General features: G+C 37.5%; 1 protein-coding gene and 1 pseudogene across 1 annotated transcript in view; one reads left to right on the top strand and one right to left on the bottom strand.

Annotated features, from left to right (window-relative positions):
- ME1 (malic enzyme 1) overlaps positions 1 to 23,359 on the bottom strand; it is a 191,307-nt gene that overhangs the window by 33,524 nt on the left and 134,424 nt on the right. The window contains exons 7-8 of the mRNA XM_028108075.2: positions 15,554 to 15,663; positions 77 to 174 (exon numbers count right to left, since the gene is read on the bottom strand). Of these exons, the coding sequence (XP_027963876.1) occupies positions 77 to 174; positions 15,554 to 15,663 (208 nt within the window). The remainder of the gene's footprint in view (positions 1 to 76; positions 175 to 15,553; positions 15,664 to 23,359) is intronic.
- Positions 9,032 to 10,955, top strand: LOC114212998 (solute carrier family 9 member D1 pseudogene; annotated as a pseudogene).

The raw sequence follows: 23,359 nt of genomic DNA, 5'->3' as shown, positions 1-23,359 counted from the left end.
CTTCAAATTGATGAATAATTAAGATGAAGTCTGTTCATTAATTTAAGGGAAAGAAAGTATTGTATAAGGCAGGTACCTCTCCAGCTCCTTGGAAGAGTATTGTTTGATCACACAGTTTGTTCTTGGTTATTCGAAGAGCCGCAAGGATGCCCGCCACTGCTACAGACGCTGTTCCTGAAACAAGTAAGAAATCGTCTGCAGTGATCCTCAAACAGATCCTGCCAAATCCAAAGCTTGCAATCTTTATTCACATCTTTAGCTCATCACACAACAGGGTAACTGGTACAGAAAGGGAACCTGCGGTTGTCCGACCCCATGATTATAGATGAGGTGAAATTCTCAGGCTACTGACATCAATATTTTAGGATAGCCACTCACTACTATTCTTGATAATTTCCCAAAAAGATTCTGTGACTTAATGTGGTGATTTAATGCATAAGAGCATGGGGTTTGGATTCTTATGTGGACTCCAGCTGGATGAATTTAGAGAAATTATTTTGTTTTTTTGTTTTGTTTTGCTTTAAAGATTTTATTCATTTATTTGAGAGAGAGTGAGAGAGACAGAGCACAAGCTGGGGGAGATGCAGAGGGAGAGGGACACCCTGGGATCATGATCTGAGGCAGATGCTTAACTGACTGAGCCACCCAGGCACCCCTAGAGAAATTATTTTGTATATTAGTTCCCTCATCTGTAAATTAGTTGCACTGTGTGAGACAAAACAGTACTAAGCGCTATTAGATTCTCCCACCTAATTATTCTAGGGACTCTGAAACCTACTGCTGATCCCGTCTACACAAAGTAAGTGCCCAGTAAATGCTTGCTGATAATGGTGGTGGTGGTAATGAGGTTTTCAATACATTTGGAATTTAATCTTTTAATCTTCAATCTGAAAAACTGACAGTTAATAGCAATTAAAATCTGATGTTATGTGTCCTTTAATTGGCTTCCTACCTGTAATAATCATGGGTGGATTCCAAATGTGCTAGACAAAATTAATGTAAAATTTATTTAGGATGAAGACTGAGTTGTTTTCATCATGCCCCAGGGTCACAGAAACTTCACCAGTTCTACATTTACTACTTTGACATATAAGCTTTCACAGATCACAGAGCAGTTTTCTTGCTTTTAAACGTAATTATGTAGCTCAACTACTTTATTGGCTCATGTCTGAAATAAAACTTTGGACCCTCCTGCAGTATTTTCCAGCTGTATCTACATTTTACTCCTCTAAATAACACTCTACCTATAACGATTCCTAGATCACTCACCAAGGTAGCAAAACTTAGTTAAACTTTAAATACCCATATCTGGTTTAAAAAAAAAAAAAAAGATTTAGAATAGGTTTGATGCATGACACAATGATGAAGTGTTACATATGCCAAGTACCAAAGATGAATTAAGCATTTTACCATCAGTATAGTATGTTTGTTCTTTTCAATTCTTTGGTTCTTTGTTTCTTTCTTGTAGAATTTGGTAGTCATAAATAAGATCACAATAAATGATAATTATTGAAGACCTGTGTGTCGCATGTTTTTTATTTAGAAATAATGTAAAACATGAAAATAAAATGCTTGCAATTTTGAGCCACTATTATAATAAAGTATGAACTGTGGTAAGTCATATATTAAGTAGAGGTTTCTCTTCTATACATTATTTAAAATGAAAACCTGTTCTCTTTGGGGAAATACCTAGCAATGGAATTATTGGATTATATGGTATTTATATTTTTAGGTTTGGGGGGAATCTCCATACTGTTTTCCACAATGGTTGCACCAATTTGCATTCTCAGCAACAGTGCACAAGGGTTCCTTTTTCTGCACATACTTGCCAACACTTGTTATTTCTTGTCTTTTTTATTTTAGCCATTCTGACAGGTATAAGGTTATAATCTTATTGTAGCTTTGATTTGCATTCCCCTGATGATGAGTGATGTTGAGCATCCTTTCATGTGTCTGTTGGCCATCTGTATGTCTTCCTTGAAAAAATGTCTATTCAGGTCCTCTGCCTATTTTTAATCAGATAATTTGTTTTTTGGTGTTGAATTGTATAAGTTCTTTACATATTTTAGATATTAACCTCTTATTGGATATATTTGCAAACAAATGAAAACACTAATTCAAAAAGATATATGTACCCCTATATTTACTGCAGCATTATTTACAATAGCCAAGATTTGGAAGCAACCCAAGTGTCCACTGAGAGGAGAATGGATAAAGAAGATGTGGTGTGTACACACACACACACTGGAGTATTCCACAGCCATAATGGGATCTTGCCCTTTGCAACAACATGTATGGACCTAGAGGATATTAGGCTAAGTGAAGAAAGCCAGACAGAGAAAGACAAATACTTATGTGTGGCATCTAAAAAACAAAATGTCCCGCTGTGTGGACATCGCAGGCAATAAGTTCTGGACAGGAGGTGAAGACACCAGACTATATTCCTGGGACCTGAGGAGCTACCAGAGGTTGCAGCGGCATGAATTACGGCATGAGATCTTAGCATTACCCACGGCCCCAGTGAGGGGGTGCTAGTAGGCCTGAGAACAAGCGATATCATAATTCTCCACACGCACCAGAGGGAGAAGTTTAAGGCAGTCCTTATCCGTCAACCACCACAACCTCAAGTCTGCCTTCTGTGGGAGCTATTTTGTGACCACATGGATGAGGCGATCCACTGCACAGCGGCACCTTCTCCACAAAGGTTGTTTCAGGTAGAGGAGCCTACGGATGTCCTGTGTTGTGATGTGTCTTCTGACAACCAGTACCTGGTCATGGGCTCCAAGAACAGTGCCATGGTTTACGAGCCTCTTGCACTGAAGTTTGCGTGCTGTGTTCCTGCTGGTGAAGACCCAGAGGAGGCCAGTAGGCTGAGGGGATGGCAGCCTCCACGCCCCGATATCTCTGCCTGATCCTTGGTGGCCGGGCCTCTGTCCATTCCCTGCCCCCAGGACACACCTCACCTGTGCTCGCGGGTTTTTATGATATGGTGTAGGGGTTTTTCCTGTTATTATTCTTATCACTGATTTCTGGGTTTGGGTGGGGAAACTTGCCTTTATAATTAACAAAATAGAAAAGCAAAAACCAAAATAAATAAATAAATGAACAAACAAACAAAAAGTAGAGTCAGATCTATAAATACAGAGAATGAACAAACTGATGGTTGCCAGAGAGGGAGGATGGGCAAAATGGGGGAAGGGCAGTAGGAGATATAGGCTTCCGGTTATAGAATGAACAAGTCACAGGGATAAAAGGCATAGCGTAAGAAATATAGTCAATGGTAATGTAATAGTGCCATATGGTGACAGATGGTAGCTACACTTGTGGTGAGCACACCATAACATATAGCGTTATTGAATCCCTGGGTTGTACACCTGACACTCACATAACATTGTGGGTCAACTATACTCAAAAAAATAATAAATACAATAAATAAAATGAGAGCCTATGTAAAACTACAGCGATCTATGTAGAAAAGACAACACGACAGACTCACAAGAGCTGTTAAATAGAAAAAAAGAGAACTTTAGAGAGGTGTTAAGTATCCAGTAACTAGATAAGTAGTCATTCGCTAATAGTAGCTCAAGCTATCTCAATCTCAGGCTTCTTGAAGTAAACTGGCCCAAAGTCTGGATTTGAGGGACTCTAATCTCCCTTCCAACCCCGAGATTCTATCATTTTAAGGGTCTCTATGGATTCTACCAGAACCACAAGATTTAACCAGCTGAAGAATCAAAGTTGAAGTATTATCAGCAATCACTGTGTTTGTATTATCATTTTGATTTTAAATAGACCTGGGCATTTAAGAACAGACAGAATAAAATATTTCAGGAGATCCAAACTATAATGTGGTGACATCTTTTTATGGTTATGCTGGATCATTGTGTATTAAAAGCCAAGATGTTTTAAGTTTGTACATATTACCTCAAATAAGAGAAAATAAATCTGTCTACATTGGATGGCAGAGCCTTCTATTTAAAACATCTCATGAGGACATAAACTTCTCTTCATAGAATTGGTTAATAAAAATCAAAAAGACACTTTTAGCACTACCAAAAACTTAACTGAACATGATTCTTGCACATGTCCTAGACCTACTTCCTGGTACTACTTTGATTTAAATTTCACTACAGTCAAGGGAGTAAATGGGGCAAGACAATATTGCACAAAAATGCAAGTTTCACAATAAATTGTTCCAAAGTAATTTTTGTTTTGAGATTGAAAACTAAATTTTTAGTTACGCAAAGACAGGCTGAAGTTTATCTCTGTACTATGACTTTTAGAGTACTTAGTATTTAACACTGATCAAAGGATGTTTACTAATGCAGTAATTTGTTAAATCTGATTAGAATTACTATAACTAGCAAAGGAGACTCATATGTAATCAAATAATTATAATCCTCATGTGCCATTAACTAAATAGATCAGACAGAACTAGAAGCAAGGGGAGCAGAAGTAATTTTGTTGAATCAGGGGCCACAGCATTAGGAGTATATGCTACCCGAGAGTACAGTATCAAAGGATTAACATAAGAGGTCAAGGACCTCCGACAGGGCAAGCATGTGCAAAGACATGGAGGCAGGCTGGACTGGCCAAATGAGGGACTGAACACATAATTTAGTTTTCCCTCCCCCAAATATACTCTACTAAAACAACAGAAAGACGATTAAAATAAAAAAAAAAAAAAGATCAAGGAACCAGAAGAGGATAGTTAACAAAATTTTAGAAGCTAAAAGGCAGATGGGCAAATGGCAACAGAGAGTAGATGTGAAAAAGCTGAATTCTTGGCCAGCCATGGGGAATGCTAAGAAGCAATTGGATTGAGAAAGCAGAACTCTCAAAAGGCCTGGCTATAGGGGGCACCAAGTACCTCTGAAAGTGCGGATGAAGAAGAGGCGAAAAACAGGAGGCTGCTCAAAAATCTGCTGAGAAGTAGTTATAACCTAGGTCCATTTTTCTCACCTTCTCGCAGATGGCTAACCCTCCACACTCTGGAGGTTTATTTAAAAAACTACAAGTTTATTCTCTAGAAAGGATATCTGAATTGTAAGAAAACAGACATAACTGTCAGGCATCAGGTATAATTGGGTGCAAGGGTGCCGTACTTGAAAACAAGAAGATTAAATGCAAATTTACATACTCAGTATGGAGGACCCCCAATCTTCCCCTACTTGGCTCAAAGAATACTGGCAAAAAGCTCATCCTAGCAGAAAGCTACTAGGGGCGCCTGGGTGGCTCAGTCGGTTGCTTAAGTGTCTGCCTTTGGCTCAGGTCATGATCCTGGAGTCCGGGGATCAAGTCCCGCATCTGGCTCCCTGCTCAGATGGGAGGCCGGGAGTCTGCTTCTCCCTCTGCTCCTCCCCACTCATGCTCTCTCTAATAAATAAATAAAATCTTAAAAAAAAAAAAAAAAAGAAAGCTAATGTCAAGAGAGAGACTGAAAACAGTGTAAGAGAAAAAAAAAAGAAGAGGAGACTGGTAAGGAGGATTTCCTTAAGGAAATGGCTCAATCAAGTATCTTAGAGTAACGACCCAGAATACAAACTCCATTTGTATGCCAAGCCTCCCAAAATGTAAAAGGAGCAAGAACACAGAACACATATGAAACTGTAGGTATTATAGTGTTGCTGATGCTGGAGAAGCATTATATACAATTATATCTAATATTCCTTCATATAACTGGTATAAGATCATGCAGGGCCTTCTGCTACATACTAACAGTAATTATATATATGGTTTTATATACATATAAATATATAATGTATATATACACTATATACATAAATAAAACTAAAATTATAAACTATATAACTATAAAATTATATAACTATAATCTATTACAGGTAACAGATGGAGGCTGAAAGAGTCTAAATTCAGAGAGCAGTGGGGGGGGAGTAGATTTGGGAGTTGGAGGCTGGTGGTATGTAGACAAGTTAGGAGGTCTTGCAATTACTGAGGAGAGAGGATATGGCAACAATCCCAAGAGAGAAGCAAGTTGAGAGGGAGGAAATATTTAAGAGATAAAAATCAACAGGATTTAGTGTGATTAAATGCATAGAATGGGTGGGGAAAAAGTCAAGAACGATATGTTTTCTTGTTTGGATGACTAGAAAAAAAGTTTGCAAGGAAAATAGTTCAGTTTTGAACTTATGAGCTTGTGCTTCCTATCTGTGTGTTGCTCGGGGGGCAAGGTCAAGAAGGTAGTTAGATATACAGGTTTGGAACTCAGCCTAGAAATCTAAGTCAGAGATAAAGCTCTGGAATTTGAATACCTGCAGTTGTATTTAGGTCATGTGGATTGATAACACTATTCAGTGAGTGGCTAAAGGAGAGAACCCAAATGAAGATAAACATTCAGGGAAAAGGGCAGAAGAATGTGATACAGGGGAAGATGGCTAAGTAAAAAAAAAAAAAATGATCAAAAAGGAGTGGGAAGCAAGAAAGTATATGGTACCATGGAACCAAAGGGAAGAAGTAGCAACAAAAGAAGAAAGGTCAATCAAGAAAGAAAATGCTAAATAACTACTGGATCTGGCGATTCCGTCCTGATGACCTTTCAGAGAGCCATTTTAGTGATATATGCTAGAGCCGAAGCTGGAGGGCAGTGTGCCGAGGAATAAATAAAAGATGAAGAACAGAGACAGCAGGTGTACAGTAATCCTTGGAAGAGCGTAGGTAAGAAAAGAATGAGATGGAGATGGAAATGGGAGGGAAACAGGGTCAAGAAAAATATTTTATTTTTATGTTTTTATGGGAAGAATGACAAGGGCTGTTGGAGGAAAGAATGTTAGGGTCAAGGCAATTATTTTCAGAATTAAAGCAGTTTAAGCATGGGAAGAAGGCAGTAGAGAGGAAGAGGCTAAAACACAGGAAAAGAAGCTATCCACTAATTTTTTTATTTTATTGTTATGTTAATCACCACACACTACATCATTAGTTTTTGATGTAGTGTTCCATGATTCATTGTTTGCGTATAACACCCAGTGCTCCATTCAGTACGTGCCCTCCTTGATACCCATCACCAGGCTAACCCATCCCCCCACCACCCTCCCCTCTGGAACCCTGTTTGTTTCTCAGAGTCCATCATCTCTCATGGTTCATCTCCCCCTCTGATTTCCCCCCCTTCATTTTTCCCTTCCTACTATCTTCCTTTTTTTTTTTTAAACAAATAATGTATTATTTGTTTCAGAAGTACAGATCTGTGATTCAACAGTCTTGCACAGTTCACAGCGCTGACCATAGCACATACCCTCCCCAATGTCCATCACCCAGCCACCCCATCCCTCCCACCCCCCACCACTCCAGCAACCTTCAGTTTGTTTCCTGAGATTAAGAATTCCTCATATCAGTGAGATCATAGGATACATGTCTTTCTCTGATTGACTTATTTTGCTCATAATACTCATGAGTTTTTCCTAATTGGTCTGGTTTCACTATTAGGAAAGCAAAGTCGTGTTTGAAAAATTCTGCTCAATTAAATTCTCTGGTAAAAAGAATATTTGACAAAATAGTCCTGCATTCTAATTCATGTGCCCCCCCCTTTTTTTGGATAAATATTTGACAAATTCTAATATAGCAAAATAGTCTACACAGTTTTTTGTCTTAAGATAAAGACATCTTAGCGGAAATGCAGGGAAATGTAATTATGGTGTCTACATGTAAAATAAAGTCCTTTGGAATATTAACGTTAAATTAACTGAGTATTAACTTAGAATCTACAAGTAAGAGGAAGAAGTGTCATCAGAATACTATTTTCCTTTTTTCTCTGTATAACTTATCTTGTATGATACAGTTATATCTAATATTCCTTCATATAACTGGTATCGATTAAGTGGTAACACGAAAAGTGTCTCTTCTAAGAGATGACAGCAAATACCAAATTACAACATTAACTAATAACAGTACCACTTTGAAAAGAACACTAATAGAAGCAACAGGTTTTTGGTACTAAATAATGAAAAATTACGTATTTTTGTGTTATGGCTCAAGAACTCAGTAAAAAGTGCTGTCTTTTTACACTTGAAAAATTTATTCATAAGTACATGCCCATTGTAACAAGTGCATTAAACAGTTAAAATCCAGATGGACAAAGACGAAAAAGATCACCTATAATCCGACTGTCTAGGTCGGATCATTTACAACATTCTCATGAACATTCTTACAACTGTTCTCTACATCTGATATTGCAAACTAAAGAAAATTTTAATTTGTAAAAAAAATCTCATTCCATGCCTATTATTTTAACATATTTTCTGTCACTTAAAAATATCTTATGACTATCGTACCATGTCAATAACATATTTTAAAGTATTTTGTATAGTTAAAATATTCCATAATATGTCATAATTTATTTAATGTCTATTTTTGGATAATTAGAGGGGTTCTCATTTTTTGCTATTAAAAATAACATTACAATAGAGACTGCATTCCAGAGAGGGCAATGGGTAGTGAGGGCCATCCTCAAACCTAACCCAATCTCCTTCCCCTGCCCTGGGGGGCAGCCCCGTCACCTGCCACCTAGAAAGGGATATAGGAAGGTTTGACCCAGACTCAGGACATGCTGTGGATGCGCCAGGCTACAAAGAAGCTAAGTAACTGATGCTGGACTCATTGGCTCTGCTCCAGCCATACTCACACTGCTTGCTCCAGAATTCCTTACGTGTGGTGTCAGGTGCCCCATTTGGTATCAGCTGAAAATGGGTCTCTAAAATGCAAGCTCAGGAGTGCCTGGGGTGGCTCAGTTGTTAAGCGTCTGCCTTCAGCTCAGGTCATGATCCCAGGGTCCTGGGATCAGGCCCCGCATTGGGCTCCCTGCTCGGCGGGAAGCCTCCTTCTCCCTCTCCCTCCCCCTGCTTGTGTTCCCTCTCTCGCTGTGTCTCTCTCTGTCCAATAAATAAATAAAATCTTAAAAAATAAATAAAAAATAAATAAAAATAAATAAAATGCAAGCTCAGCTTAGGAGAAATCTTTGGACAGTCTTGCACTATCCTCTAAAATTGGATCACGAAGGGATTAAAAAAATGACTTCTGGATGTTGCTTCTAATGCTTCATGTGCTAGTGGATGCTGTGGAACCAGAAGAGGTATCGGAACACGCCATCAAGTTACAGCTTGATGAAGCAGAGGGGCAGTTAGAACTCAGAGGAAGCAGTGGGTCCTCCATAGTTGCAGAAAACTCTCTGGGCATCTTTGCTAAAAGACTGTGGTTCTTTACCAACTGAAAAGGGCAATCAGAGAAGTGGAAAAAGATGCTGGCCTGTGGGATGAAGAAACAATGTTCCAGGCACACACATTTGAAATTTTCCAAAAAGAGCTGAATCGAAGTGAAAATGCACAGTCTTCCAGGCTATCTATGGCCTCCAGAGAGCCCTGCAAGGAGATTATGAAGATGTGAGCAAGAAGGAGAGCAGCATGCAGCACCTGGAGGCCTTGTGCAAGGCTATAATAAAGGAAAAGACAGAATGTGTGGGACTTCCGGCAGCAGGAAAACACCAAGGTGAAACCCTCAAAAATACACAACATCAAAACAAAAGTTTATCCATCCCTGATGATATTCTTGAGGATGGGAGAAAGGCAGCATATTGCTCTGAGGAAGATATGGAAGAATACACTTTCGATGACAATGCATTGGTCAAAGAAGGGGTCAATTCTGAGGCAGTTCTGAGGGTGGAGGAAGAGTTCAACTCCAAGCAAAATCGCACAAAATGAGAAATGGAGTATGATGTGGGTCTTAGCGTGCTGACTCCCAGAACCCCAGAGAGTGACAACCCAGTCGCACCACTCTGCAAAGAACACAGTTAACACAGGAATGCTATCTTTACTTGTAGCCAGCTGTTCGCAACAGGACCGCTTACAATGTTTCGTTACACTATTTGCGGTACACTTGGGAACTCCAGGACTAAATAGGATTAAGTTTATTGTACAAGTGGAGACATTAGGAGAATTTGGGGTTCTTTACTCTTTTTCTTATTGGCTTAGAATTTTCCCTAGCAAAGCTAAGAAAGGTAGGGAAGATTGCCCTACCAGGACTGTGTCATATGACACGACTAGTGATTGTATTTGGCTTATTCTGGGGACACCTCTTACAGATCAGACCCACTCAGAGCAGCTTTATTTCTACTTGCTTGTCCTTATCGAGTATACCCTTCGTGTCCATCATGGGTAGTGCCTGGGGTGCAAAAGTAGCACTGACCATGCTGCATGAAATGCTCCAAGTGCAGAATGTGCTGCTGGGCTTCCTAGTCATGGCTGGCCTGCCGACACTTATCCAAGCAGGGGCCGGTACTGATTTCAGTATTGTCATAGCTGTCCTGTGAATACGGGCTTGTTGGTCAGATTCTTTTCTCCATGCATGCTGCTTTTCTTCTATAAAACTGTTGTAAAGATTCACCTCATAGGACCATATTATCTAAAGCTGTGTATGGAAAGCAAAGGGAATAAAAAAATTTGTATCTTAGGAATCTCTGCCTTCATCTTTTTAATGTTAATAGTCACAGAGCTGTTGGATGTCTCCATAGAGCTGGGCTCATCTCTTCCCAAGGCCACATGGTTACCGAGGAGATCCTATCTTAAATTAAGCCTATTTGTGACTTCTTGGTTATCATTTTCTTGGCATCCATATGTAGGTCTGTTTCCCACTTTTGTGGTGTAGGAGCTCACCGTCCTGACAGTCCCTACTTTGTCAGTGGTGATCATGAAGTTTGCTCTGGCATCTCTGGTTCTTGTCTCCTCCTGCTAAAGACCAGCGTGGATGTCAAGTGGATCATGGCTGCGGAGGCCCAAGGGAGCATGTTCTCTTCCATCTTGGGGGCAAAGCACACAGAGCAGGCATCGTTTCTCAGAGGTGTACCTCCTAATCCTGAGTGTGACCATGCTCAGCCTTTTACTGGCCCCAGTGCTGTGGAGAGCTGCATTCCCAAGTATGTGCCACCTCCGGAGAGAAGGTCAAGGCCCTGAGGGCACCGAGATGACCCATGACTTCACAAAGTGAAAACTGTGTATGGGAATGCAGAAGCTTGGGACACTTCTGTGGGTGTCCATTTAGTGCACACTTCTGGGAGCCATCTACATCAGGAACAAAACACTCTATTGGGGGGGGCTTCATATCAGCACTGCTTTACAACTATTACTGCCAGAGTTTAGGCTCTTCCAGAATAATTTACTGCATTCAACTGATCAAGAACAGAACAAATAAAATGCTGCCTTTTACAAACCATCTTTACTATTTTGTTTGGATGTGTCTTTTCTTTTGCAATTAATGTTAACTTTCTATTGTTATTCATTAGTTCACGATTTTTTGGTAAACAAATAATTAGGGTTTTATTTATTGTTCAACTCTAGTGTGTTAAGATTTGCCATTAACATTTTCATGATGTGAAATTTTAATTCTGGCAATGAGTTTGGAAAGTTATTTTTAAGGCCTAAAGCCTATATTTTCTACAATGAGACAAGTACCTTCTAAATGTCTTTGTTTTTATTATAGTAATTTAAAATAAAACACTCATGTCAATTTTTATTAGGTATATCATTCTTTTGAAATATTTGTTTTGAATCACAAGAATATGCACGCTTTAAAAAAGATCATTTGTGATCAGAGTATAATTAATTGAAAAAATAACAATAATAATATTAATGATAAAAAAATAATGTTAACAATAATGTTAATAACAGTAAATATCCTTATCTAAACAGACATTTCTCCAAAGAAGATAAATAAATGGCCAACAGGTACATGAAAAGGCTTTCAGCATCACTCATCAGGGAAATGCAAATCAAAACCACAAGAGGTATCACCTTGTGTCTGTTAGAATGGCTATTACCAGAGACAAGAAGTAACAAGTGTTGGCAAGGATGTGGAGAAAAGGGAACCCTGGTGCACTACTAGGGGAAAAGTAAACTGCTGCAGCCACTATGAAAAAACAGTATGGAGATTCTTCAAAAAATTAAAAATAAAACTACCATATGATCCAGCAATTTCTCTTCTGGGTATCTAAAGGAAATGAAATCACTATCTTGAAAAGATATCTGCACCCTCATGTTCACTGCAGTATTATTTACAATTGCCAAGACATGGAAACAATGCAAATGTCCATCAATGGATGGAGGAATAAAGAAAATGTGATACATACACAGACAGGCACACACACAATGGAATATTATTCAGCAGAAGGAAATCTTAATATTTGCGACAACAGGAATGGACCTTGAGGGTATTATGCTAAGTGAAATAAGTCAGATGGAGAAAGACAAATACTGTACGAGCTCACTTATATGTGGAATCTAAAGAAAAAAAAAAACCAAAAACCAGACTCATAGATATAGAGAACAGATTGGTGATTACTCAAGATTGGGGGTAGGGGGTGGCATGAAGGTTGTCAAAAGGTACAAACTTCTAAGTAAGTCCTGCAGATGTCATGTAGAGCATGGTGACTATAGTTAACAACACTGTATTGTACATTTGAAAGTTGCTAAGAGAGTGGATCTTAAAAGTTCTCATCACATGAAAAAAATTGTAACCATATGTGGTGATAATGGATGTTAACTTACTATGGTAATCATTTTGCAATATATACATATATTAAATCATTATGTTGAACACCTAAAACTAATACAATGTTGTCAGTTATATCTCAATTAAAAAAATAAATACATATTTAAAATAAACAAATAAATACCCTTGTACATTTTCTTTACACACCTTTATTTGCTCAGGGTAAATTTCTAAAAAGAGAATTGTTGGATCAAAGAGCTGTAGACTTTTAAGGTTTTTGACACACACTGCCTCCCCAAGAGTTGTACCAGTTTATATTTCCATAGATATATAAGGGTGCATATCTTCTTACAGCATCGTTAACACTGGGATTATAATAAAAATCTTTGCTAGCTTGATAGAGAAAATCAGTTTCTCATTTGCTGTTTTATACATTTTTTAAAACTTAGTGGCGTTAAACTCTGAAGCTATTAAACTGTTTTCTGGCCAGTGGTCTCCCTTCTTTTGTGAAAAGTCTGTTCTACCATGTCTGATTTTGATCTTTTCAATTATCAAAGCATTTAGTATAAGATTAGGCTATATTTACCTTATTTTTAAAAAAATCTTAATAATCATCCCAGGGTCCTGGGATCAAGCCCCACATCGGGCTCCCTGCTCTTCAGAGAGCCTGCTTCTCCCTCTCCCTCTGCCTGCCTCCCTCTCTCTGTCAAATAAATAAATAAAATCTTATAAATAAATAAATAATCTTAATAATCAAACTAGTTTATTATGGCTAACACTTCTACATAAAATATTTACAGTGTCATGGTAGAGAATAGCCATTCCAGAGAGGCCATAATGAGAACAACTCTTTTTATAATGATTTTAAATGACCAGAGGATGAGACCTTATTATTTTGATCTGAATTTGCTGAATTCTGATGGTCTCCTGATTATATTATTAAATGTCCAATTTCTTAATAGATTTAACCAGCACACTTTTCCAGTTAAAAATAATTTATAGTTAGAATGCATTAGAGTCTAAATCTCTATCCAAGACCATAATCTCTATCATTTAAAATTATTTTAGATCACTAATATAGAATTTTAAGTATTTTTAAAATCAAATACTTTTCATAAACTATCTTTAAATAACATATCTGTTAAAAAAAGAAAAAAAGTTGGGTGCCTGGGTGGCTCAGATGGTTAAGCGTCTGCCTTTGGCTCAGGTCATGATCCCAGGGATCCTGGGATCGAGTCCCGCATTGGGCTCCCTGCTCAGCAGGGAGCCTGCTTCTCCTTCTCCCTCTGTCTGTCTGTCTGTCTCTCTCTCACACAAATAAATAAATAAAATCTTAAAAAAAAAAAGAAAAAAGTTCTCCCAAGGGTTCAGTGTGAAACATTTATTTACATGGTGAGGCTGTAATAGCTACATAATTATTTTCCTTGGCACTGGAATGCAATTTCTATGCCCACAGTGGGGAAAGTATTACATTGTGGGCAAAATGGCAAAAAACATAAGGTTAAAAAGGTAAAATAGAAACATATGGGGAAAAAGTGTCACTAGGGACACTATTTTGGTATGGAGAAATGCACAAAAAAGTTTGGTCATTTCTAGTCAGAACCCCACTAACTTGCCAAAAGTTTTCTCTAGTCAGAGTTTGGGCCCATTTTTCTCAAATCTGTCTTTTTGTTGGCTAAGGCAGTAATACTCTTAAATTCCTATGTGTTAGTATATAAATATGCAGATTTAGGACAGATTAGCTGGAGTGAAAAATTAATTATTTAGTGCCTCCCCTGTGGTGACCCTCTGGGTGCAGGAGGGAATATTCTGCAGTGGAGCCTCTGGGGCAACTCCACATGTAGTGCTCTTGCCTTGGCTTAGCATCGGCCTCAGATTTTCTGTGCTCCTGACTTTAATGCTGATGCAGCCCAGGCCTTGACCTCTAAATTCTTAGTCCTAGTTGATGGGAGCTCTGACCCTAATTCTAAAATGTTCATTTTGTTTGGTGATTTGAATTTAGCATTCTTTGTCTTAAACTGAACTCTGATGTCTATTAATTCTGCATAATGGTTCAAAAGTATGTAATATTAGTCTTTTAACTTCTGCATGGACATTTCTGTGGGACCCACAAAATCAAAAGATAAGAATATTAAAGAAAGGACAGCTTGTTCAATAGTTTATGTGGCTATCTTTTTTTTTAAGATTTTATTTTTAAGTCATCTCTACACCCAACATAGGGCTCAAACTCACAACCCCAAGATCAAAAGTCACATGCTCTACACCAACTGACCCAACCAGGCGACCCTAACATATTTTAGAGACCACTGCAAAATGGACTGGTAAGTGACTCAGACACTGGCCTACAAAATCTATGTTTGCAGCATCAAAGGCACGTTATCATTATACAAGTATCTTCAAGTTAGGGCTATAGCTCTGTAAAATTAGACTCTTTTCTTCCCTTCTGAAATCCTCCAAATATTCACTTCTCATGAATAAATACTCAAAAAGAAATTTAATAAAAGAAGAAGAAAACAAAGCTGAAATAATGTAAAGCATCTCTGTCATGAAAATGGCACTAAAGTAACAATGTGATTAACATCACAAAGGATCTGGGGAAAAGAAAGATTCCACCCATTACTTTAGTGTGCCCCAAAAGGTACAGAGACTCATCATTTTTAAACACATTTATCTAGCTATGTCACACCACAGATTTTAAGCATAGTGAATTTTAAAAATTATATTTGTAAAGTACATTTTAGTTCATAAACTACAAATGAATATTTGTTCTCAGTAACAAACTATGGATAGAGAAACATGATCATCCTCATCTTACAGTTAAGCTTTTCTTTGACCACCTCATTTCCAATAGCATTCGTCTTATTTTACTTTGACTGTCTTCCTCCAAAGTTCCATGCTGGTGCTTACCATCACTCAGATCTAATCCTTCATGGAAATACTATATTAGAATACCTCACTCCTTTCCAGGTTATTCGATTGTTCCCATTGTATCTATTCTTAAACTTCATGGGAGTATCTGGGCCCTCCTGTCTGGTATCTTCACTTCCTTCCCCATCCAGCTTACCTTGAATATCATCATTGAATGTGCAATACTGGTTTTGATATTTCTTCAGGAGACGAAAGGCATTTATATTGGCAAAATCTTCAAACTGAATAAGGCAATTCATCCCATACCTATGGGACAAAACATTCACATGAGAAGAGGTCTGTGAAATAACATATAAAAATAAACCTTTAAAATTAGCCTATAGAAAAGACAAAACATTTTCTTCTAAAGGTCCTATCTTGCTACTTAGTATAAATATGTAATACAATGTCCTTCAGCAAATATTCACTGTATACTTACTACAGGAAAAGCATTGTGTTGGCACTGTAAAATAAAAAAATGACAAAAATACAGTCCCTACCATCAAATAATTTAAAATTTAGTAGAAACAAAAGTATTTTGAAATAAATAAGAAGTAATGTAAAAGTGATATAAACAAGGAATTATAGATGTTGAGAGGACAGATATCACTCCTAGCTGGGGTCACAGACCAGGTAATAAATGAACTAAGTTTTAAGGAACAGCTATGATTTCAAAAATAGAGATATAGGTTTTTACAAGCCAGATAAATACTAGAAGCAGCACAATTGAGGTGAAAACTCAAAGAGAAAACATTTTTCAAAAAATAGCAAGAAGCCCTATTTGGCTGTCATGTGGTGATACATGTGAGGGTGTACTAAAAGAAAAGGTCAGAATTTTATATTGGGAACTCTAAAATTCAAGCCTAGGGTTCTGGTTTTCATTCTACAGCAATGGCCAAACACTGTAGGGCTTTGAGCTTTTGAAGTATATTGGACAGATTTTTATTTCTGATATGAACAGCTTCCTTGTCTGACCCTTTATTCGTATGATCATCCACCTACCTAACCTAGCCAAGGCAAAAGAAATTAACATTACTGATAACCCAAGATTCTAAGCGTTGCCAGAGAAAGCCATATAGCCATGAACATCCTTGCTATTACCAATTTATGGTCTCTACCCTGGGCTAGACTCCCACTGCTGCTCTATGTGTGATTCCTCTTATTTGTTCTGGGTCAGCTTTCCCTTCTAGTACACCCAATGGTTACTCCTAATGTTTCCCAATCCTTTTAAATCTTGCTTTCTTCACTTGTCTCCTACACATGCATATGGTTTCCCTATTCTAGTATACTGTGCCATTAATCATGTACACTGTTCCTGTTTGTTTTTACAAAAGGAATTTTAAATTTTTTAAAGATTTTATTTATTTATTTGACAGAGAGAGAGACAGCGAGAGAGGGAACACAAGCAGGGGGAGTCGCAGAGGGAGAAGCAGGTCTCCCGCGGAGCAAGAAGCCCAATGCGGGGCTCAATCCCAGGACCCCAGGATCATGACCTGAGCCGGAGGCAGACACTCAATGACTGAGCCACCCAGGCGCCCCAGGAATTTTAAATTTTTTGTAGTCAGATCTTCTTATTTATAGTTGCTGTCCTTGATGGTATGCTTATTACAGTCTTCTCCACAAACGTTTACTTAAATATTAATCAAAAACTTCTTCTAGTGATATCATCAATTTAGGAAATAATCTCTGTATCTGGTATAATTTGTTTTTACTGTTTTGAGGTACTTTTTTAAAAAAAAGATAATCAAAATTTCTGTTTTATATATTTACAAGTCAGTATATATAGTTGACAATTAAAACCGTGAGCATGATTGAGACTCTATTAGGAGGCACACACACCTATATACAGTAGCCAAGGACAGAGTAATAGGAAACACCAATGTTTAAGAGCTGAGGATGCCACCAAGGAGAAAGAAGAAATGATCACATGTTTAGGAGAAGGCACAGAAAAGTATGACATCCCAGAAGTCTAGGGAATAGAATTTCAAGAAAAAAAGACAATTCACCCAACTATGCCAGCAATAGTCTACCATTTCCTCTCATGACCTGTAACCAGATACTATATTCTGTTATATAGTAGGGTTGGTTTCTGTGCTTTTCCTCTTTTATTCTACTATTGCTAGTGGCAACAAATATTTTTTCACTCCTAAGTAATATGCATGTGTCTGTATACACTTGTTTATTCTTTACAACCACTCTATGATGCAGATAGTAGTATTATCTTACATATGAGAAAAAAGGCACAGCATATTGATGCTGCCTTGTAATAATAGTCCAGTGGTAATGATTAGTGTACTGATCTCTTTATCCAGAAAAAAAAAGCCTCTGTTTTCGTTACTACAGTTTTTTTTAAGGATTTAATTTAATTTATTTATTTGAGAGAGAGAGAGAACACAAGAGGGAGTAAGGTCAGAGGGAGAAGCAGACTCCCCGCCGAGCAGGAAGCCCGATGTGGGACTCCATCCCGGGACCTGGAACCATGACCCAAGCTGAAGGCAGTTGCTTACCAATTGAGCCACCCAGGCACCCACTATAGTTTTTAAATATCTTTAATACTTAGTAATATTTATCTCTCATCTTTCTCTTTATGCATTCACTTGGGTGTGGCAGTGGTTTAAAACACAGGCTTTAGAGTCAGAGCTCGTGGGGTGTAATCCTGTCCTCACTTATTCTGTATTCTTAACTGTCCTGTGCTTCTATGTCTCCACTAGAATAAATGAGAATAATAATGGCATATTATCATAAGTTTGTTATCAGAACTAAGTGATTAACGTAAGTTCTCAGTGTGCGAAGACTGACACGAGTGCCCTATAATCACGAAATATTTTTTACTTAATAGCAACAACAGAAGCAATAGACAGTGGGTATCTTCAAAGGCCTAACAGAAAATAATTGTCATCTTAGAATAGCATGTCTACCAAAGCTATTCTTCAAGAGTAAGGTTGTGATTCAACTATACTTCAATTAAAAAAAGTGAAAATAAAGAATTTTTTTTTTAAGTAGGGTTGAAACGAAGACATCTTCAGATAAATAAAAACCAAAAGACTTCAACTAAAGGAACTTTTCAAGGGTATATTTCAGGAAGAAAGAAAATAATCCTGCAAAAAGTCTATGATAAAATAAAACAGTAAAATATAATAACAAGGAATTTTTATCCATATAAAATATTAAGGGAGAAAAGGCCTGACAGAGTGAGGAGGTTGGGAAAATTTTTCCCCAAACAGCAACAGTAGAGCAGAACAAATCCTTCAAAACAACCATTTCAGGGCTCTGGAAATCAACTAAAGGCAAAAGGAGCAAAAATTTTAAAGTAAAATGTGGGAGTGAGGTCAAATCTTGAAAGGAACATAACATTTTTATGCTCCTTATATATATGATGCCATTCTAGTAAATTCTTTAGCTATCTTTATTAAAAATCACTAAAATGTTTTTAAGAATGGGCAAAAGCATTTCTCTGATTAGAAATTACTACTTTTCTTTTACAACCTTAGCAAAGAAGCAAACTTTGTGGTAGCAACTGATTACCCCAAACACAAGTATCAGTTGATAATCATCTGGTGCTTGTAATGGCTCCTTCCCTACTTCTCTGGTTTCCACACAGGCCTTTAGAAAGCAAAGGCTGCACGCTTTTAGACAATGTCCTCATACAGTTTGCTCCTGATGGGTCATGTACTGATGGTCTAGCAACACTAGACAATCTGTCATTATGTTCAGAAGCAGCAGAACCTTGTGGTTTCAGTACGTGAAGACAAATCAGAGCCTTCTCAGTTCTATTCCCGGATCTACTACTTACTTGGGTCCTGCGGTTTTGGACTTGTTACAATTTCTCTGTGGTTAAAATGAAATCCCCACAATATGGTTTGCCTTCAGTGTTTAGGACACAATGTGGTCAGGCTACAATTTTATAATATTTTCTAAGTAAAAATCTAGGAATAGCCAGCCATAGGGAGTAAAATGCTATACAAGATACTTTATCATTTACAAAAGTTTATTTTAGAATTATCCCCTGGAGAATATTGTGTACCATTTTTAATTTCATGACTTTTCTCTACCTGGTAGTTAACTCTGATTTGACTCTTAAAGATTTAGAGAGAGGCATCCTGGATTCATTTTGTGATACAGCATCCTGCATCATATAATAAAAGAAAACCATGTAGGAGATATTTTGTTCCACGTTGAACCAACCTTGTCACTATGAAATTATAAGTAGAGGAACACAAGGAAGTTAGCCAATTCAATTCTACATAACTATGAAAAGAACCTACTATTTTATGATCAAAATATCACATAAAATAGTGGGTGTAAATCGTTTTAAAAGTTAACAGAAATACCACCCATAAAATTAACCTGTGAAAACTGCAAATTTTCTCTTGTGGCATTGTTAAATCACAGAAAACCTCATTACAGTGACTAATCACCACATCTAGGTAGTGCCACGCATTGTGCTCTACTCTTTACATGGATTATGTCATTTAAATTCTCTCAGCAACCCAAAGAAGAAGGTAGTTATTACCCATTTTACAGATGAAGAAACTGAAGCTCAGAGAGATTAAGGGCCATAGCTGAGTGCACTACTGCTAATAAGTGGTAAGGTCTGGACTGAACCGCAGGGCCCAGGGTTTTAACTACTATATATACCAGCTCCCACAGAGCACCAATGTCATGATCAAATCAACAAAGTGAACAGTATATTTACAAATAAAAGGACTGAAGTGATAAAATAAAGGAGTTACCATTTTATAAAACTAGCAAGACAGCATTTGTATGTATTCAATATACTAGGTATTGTCATTATAGAAAGTATATAAACAGATATTGGTGAAAACAATTAGTCTTTCTTTGATTATAAACTATTAAGAATTCACTATAACCACGTCAACCAAGCACATTTTGATTTTCCCCAAGAGATACAGTAAAATGTCATTCTTTTAGGATTTATTGCATACACGGCACTGTGTAGTAGTTAAGATCCAGAGCACTTTAGTTTTGATGGGTACCTCAAAGATAATTTATTACAAATTACTCATTTTTAATAATGTAATTGAGGTCTGAGGTGCTCAAAGAATTAAGCAGCAACAGGACACGTGGATCTGGTACTTAAAATGCTTACAGTCTCACTGGGAAGACAAAGGATATAAGCAAAAATTTAAAAGTTCAGGTTAAAAGGAAAATCAGGAGTATAAAAGAGACCACTTTGGGATTTAGGGAAGACAACATGAATTAGAGGCTTCAGCTGGGCCCTCGGCTAGGATTCAAATGAGGAAAAGAGCAGGGTTGGGGAATAAAATCACAGAGGCCTCAAAGTTTGTGCTGGAGGACATGAAGGATGCTAGGTTGAGGAACTTCAGAAGATCAGTACTGGTTGCGAAGTTTCAGATTATGGATATTCTAGAATTCTAGGATAAGTAATTTGAAGTTCACTGAGGTTCCCTCTGGCCAAGAACCATCCAAGTATAATTCTTCCTTGTAGGTAAGAACTAAGAACAGAAAATTGTTCACTCCCATGTTAGCTCACTGTACTAGGGCTCTACTTCCTACTACCTTCTGTATCACTGTGTAACATTTAGATATTCCTCTCATTTTTCTTATCACCCCATCTATTATATTTTGGTGACACCTCTTAATTATTCTCCGTGAGTGTGGAGATTATAAAGATTCAGCAGTAATCATCTATTCGTTCAATCTTCCCCTTATCAAGTTCACTGATTCTTAGGGATTCATCCGTCATCTTCAGACAAATGACTTCTAAATCTCTATCTCTGTTGCTGATCTTTCAAAGAAGCTCCAACTCTCTGTTATCAAAATGCCAGTAAAAAAGACAGAGAAATGTTATATTATGGATCTTTTTTTCTTTAAATGAGAAATAAATATTTAAGATAATGTTTGTATATACCGTCAACCATTCTTTGTAATGGATTTCTGTGAAATTTTCTATAGCATCAAAAAAAATTACAACTCTTTTATATCAAGGACAACCAAGAATCACAAACAAAACCGAGTCATTTTGTTTAGGTGTCAACTGCTTCCCCCCAAAAAATAGCAGTTTGTGAGATTGTGAGTTTGTTAAAATTCAACAAATTCCAAAGCTGCATTTATAACTTAAATTTCCACTTAGTATATTTTACTGAAAAGCATTTTAAAAGTCACTTCTTGCCTCCAAAATCAGTATACTTTTTTCCTTCATGGTTTTAATTTAATATGTGTATATAAAGCTCCTAAAAATTCTAAACTTTTTCCTTACAAAACTTACTATTCAAACTTTCCCTATTTCTATCATCGGCACCACCAATGTCAAAGCACTATAAGCATTTTCTTTTTTTTTTAATTCTTTTTTATTTTTTTTACTAACATAATATATTATTCGTTTCGGGGTACAGGTCTGTGATTCATCAGTCTTACACAATTCACAGCGCTGACCATAGCACATACCCTCCCCAATGTCCCATCACCCAGCCACCCCATCCCTCCCACCCCCCTCCACTCCAGCAACCCTCAGTTTGTTTCCTGAGATTAAGAGTCTCATGGTTTCTCTCCCCCTGCAGCCATCAAAAAAAAAAAGAAAAAAAAAAAAAAAAAAGAAATCTTGCAGTTTGCAACGACGTATTATGCTAAGCAAAATGAAACAGGATGAAACCAGAGGAGCGTTTTCTATTTTGCCTTTCACCTCACATCCCAGTGGTCAAGTTCTGTTATGCATTCTTCTTTCTTTCATATTGTTATGCTTTCTGTTCTAAGTGCCTCAATTCAAGGTCAGGCTCTTTGGACCACATGATTGCAACAGTACTACAATCTCCTGATTAGTCTCCTTGCTTTTATTTTCTTTCCCACTGCAATCACTTACATGCTAAAAAAAATTTTGTCATGGTATTTTAAATAGGTACTATGTGATGAGATCTTGTCCAACCTTATCTCTGCTATTCTCAAAAAGAAACCTTATCCTTCCTTCTTTCCCTTATTTATTCATTTATCAAGTAACATACCAAGTGCCAACTGGGGGTCAGGAATTACTCTAAGTGCTGTTGACACATTCCTGCCCTCACAGAGTTTATAATCTTGTGGCGGATACAGTAAATAGGAGATTACAATGCAGTGTGATAAGAGCTGTAATAGAGGAAATTTAAGGCACCATCTAGAATTAAGGGGATTAGGAGAGGCTTTCTAGAGGAAGCTACAGCCTGAAGGATTAGTAGAAACTTGCCAAGTTAAAGAGAAAGAAGAAGAATTTGGGAGGCAGAGAGAACATACTCAAAGGCCCAGAGTTAAATAAATCAATGTCAGATTCCAGGAACTGAAGTAAACTAAGTATGATTGAAACACAGTGTTTAGAGGGAAAGAGATAGGAATTAAGGCTAGAGAGGTAAACAGGGCCAGATTATGCAGGGCCCCTCACTGGTATTAGGGGGTTTATACTTGACCCTACGAGTGGGATGTTAAAGCAGAGTGTGACATGATAGTTTCCACTTTAGACTCACGGTGTGTGATCAGGGTGAAGAATGGATACCAGAGGGGCAGGATTAGAGCAGGAAGCTTACTTAGGAGGCTACTGCAAAAACCCAGCCCCACACTTGGAAACGAGAATGAGGGCAGGGACAAATAGATGGATTTGAGAAACATTCATGACACAGAATTAACAATATCAAGTGAAGAGAAGCAGATAATGAGAAAAAAAGAAATCAAGAATGAATTCCAAGTTTATAGCTTGGGCAACTTGGTAAAGGATGGATTACATTTAAAAAAAAAAAAAAAAGGAAACCTCAGGAGAAGAAGCAGGTTTGATAAGGACGATTTTGACTCCAGCTTTGGGTAAGCTGCGCTTGAGCAACCACAGACGTATGTAAGCAAAGGAAGTTGTCAGGAGATATTAAGATGTATGACTTTGGTATTTTAGAGTCTGAACAGCTGCAGGGGAAGACTAGGCCCATGATAACAGCAATGAGTGTGCATCTCAAGTGACGTGGCACTA

Source organism: Eumetopias jubatus, unplaced genomic scaffold (genome assembly GCF_037043125.1).
Source record: "Eumetopias jubatus isolate StellerSeaLion01/CBP00866 unplaced genomic scaffold, mEumJub1_p1.0 scaffold_6, whole genome shotgun sequence".
NCBI classification, from domain to species: Eukaryota; Metazoa; Chordata; class Mammalia; order Carnivora; family Otariidae; genus Eumetopias; species Eumetopias jubatus.
The sequence above is the reverse complement of the archived record's forward strand: the minus strand, read 5'-3'. Positions and strand labels throughout refer to the sequence as shown.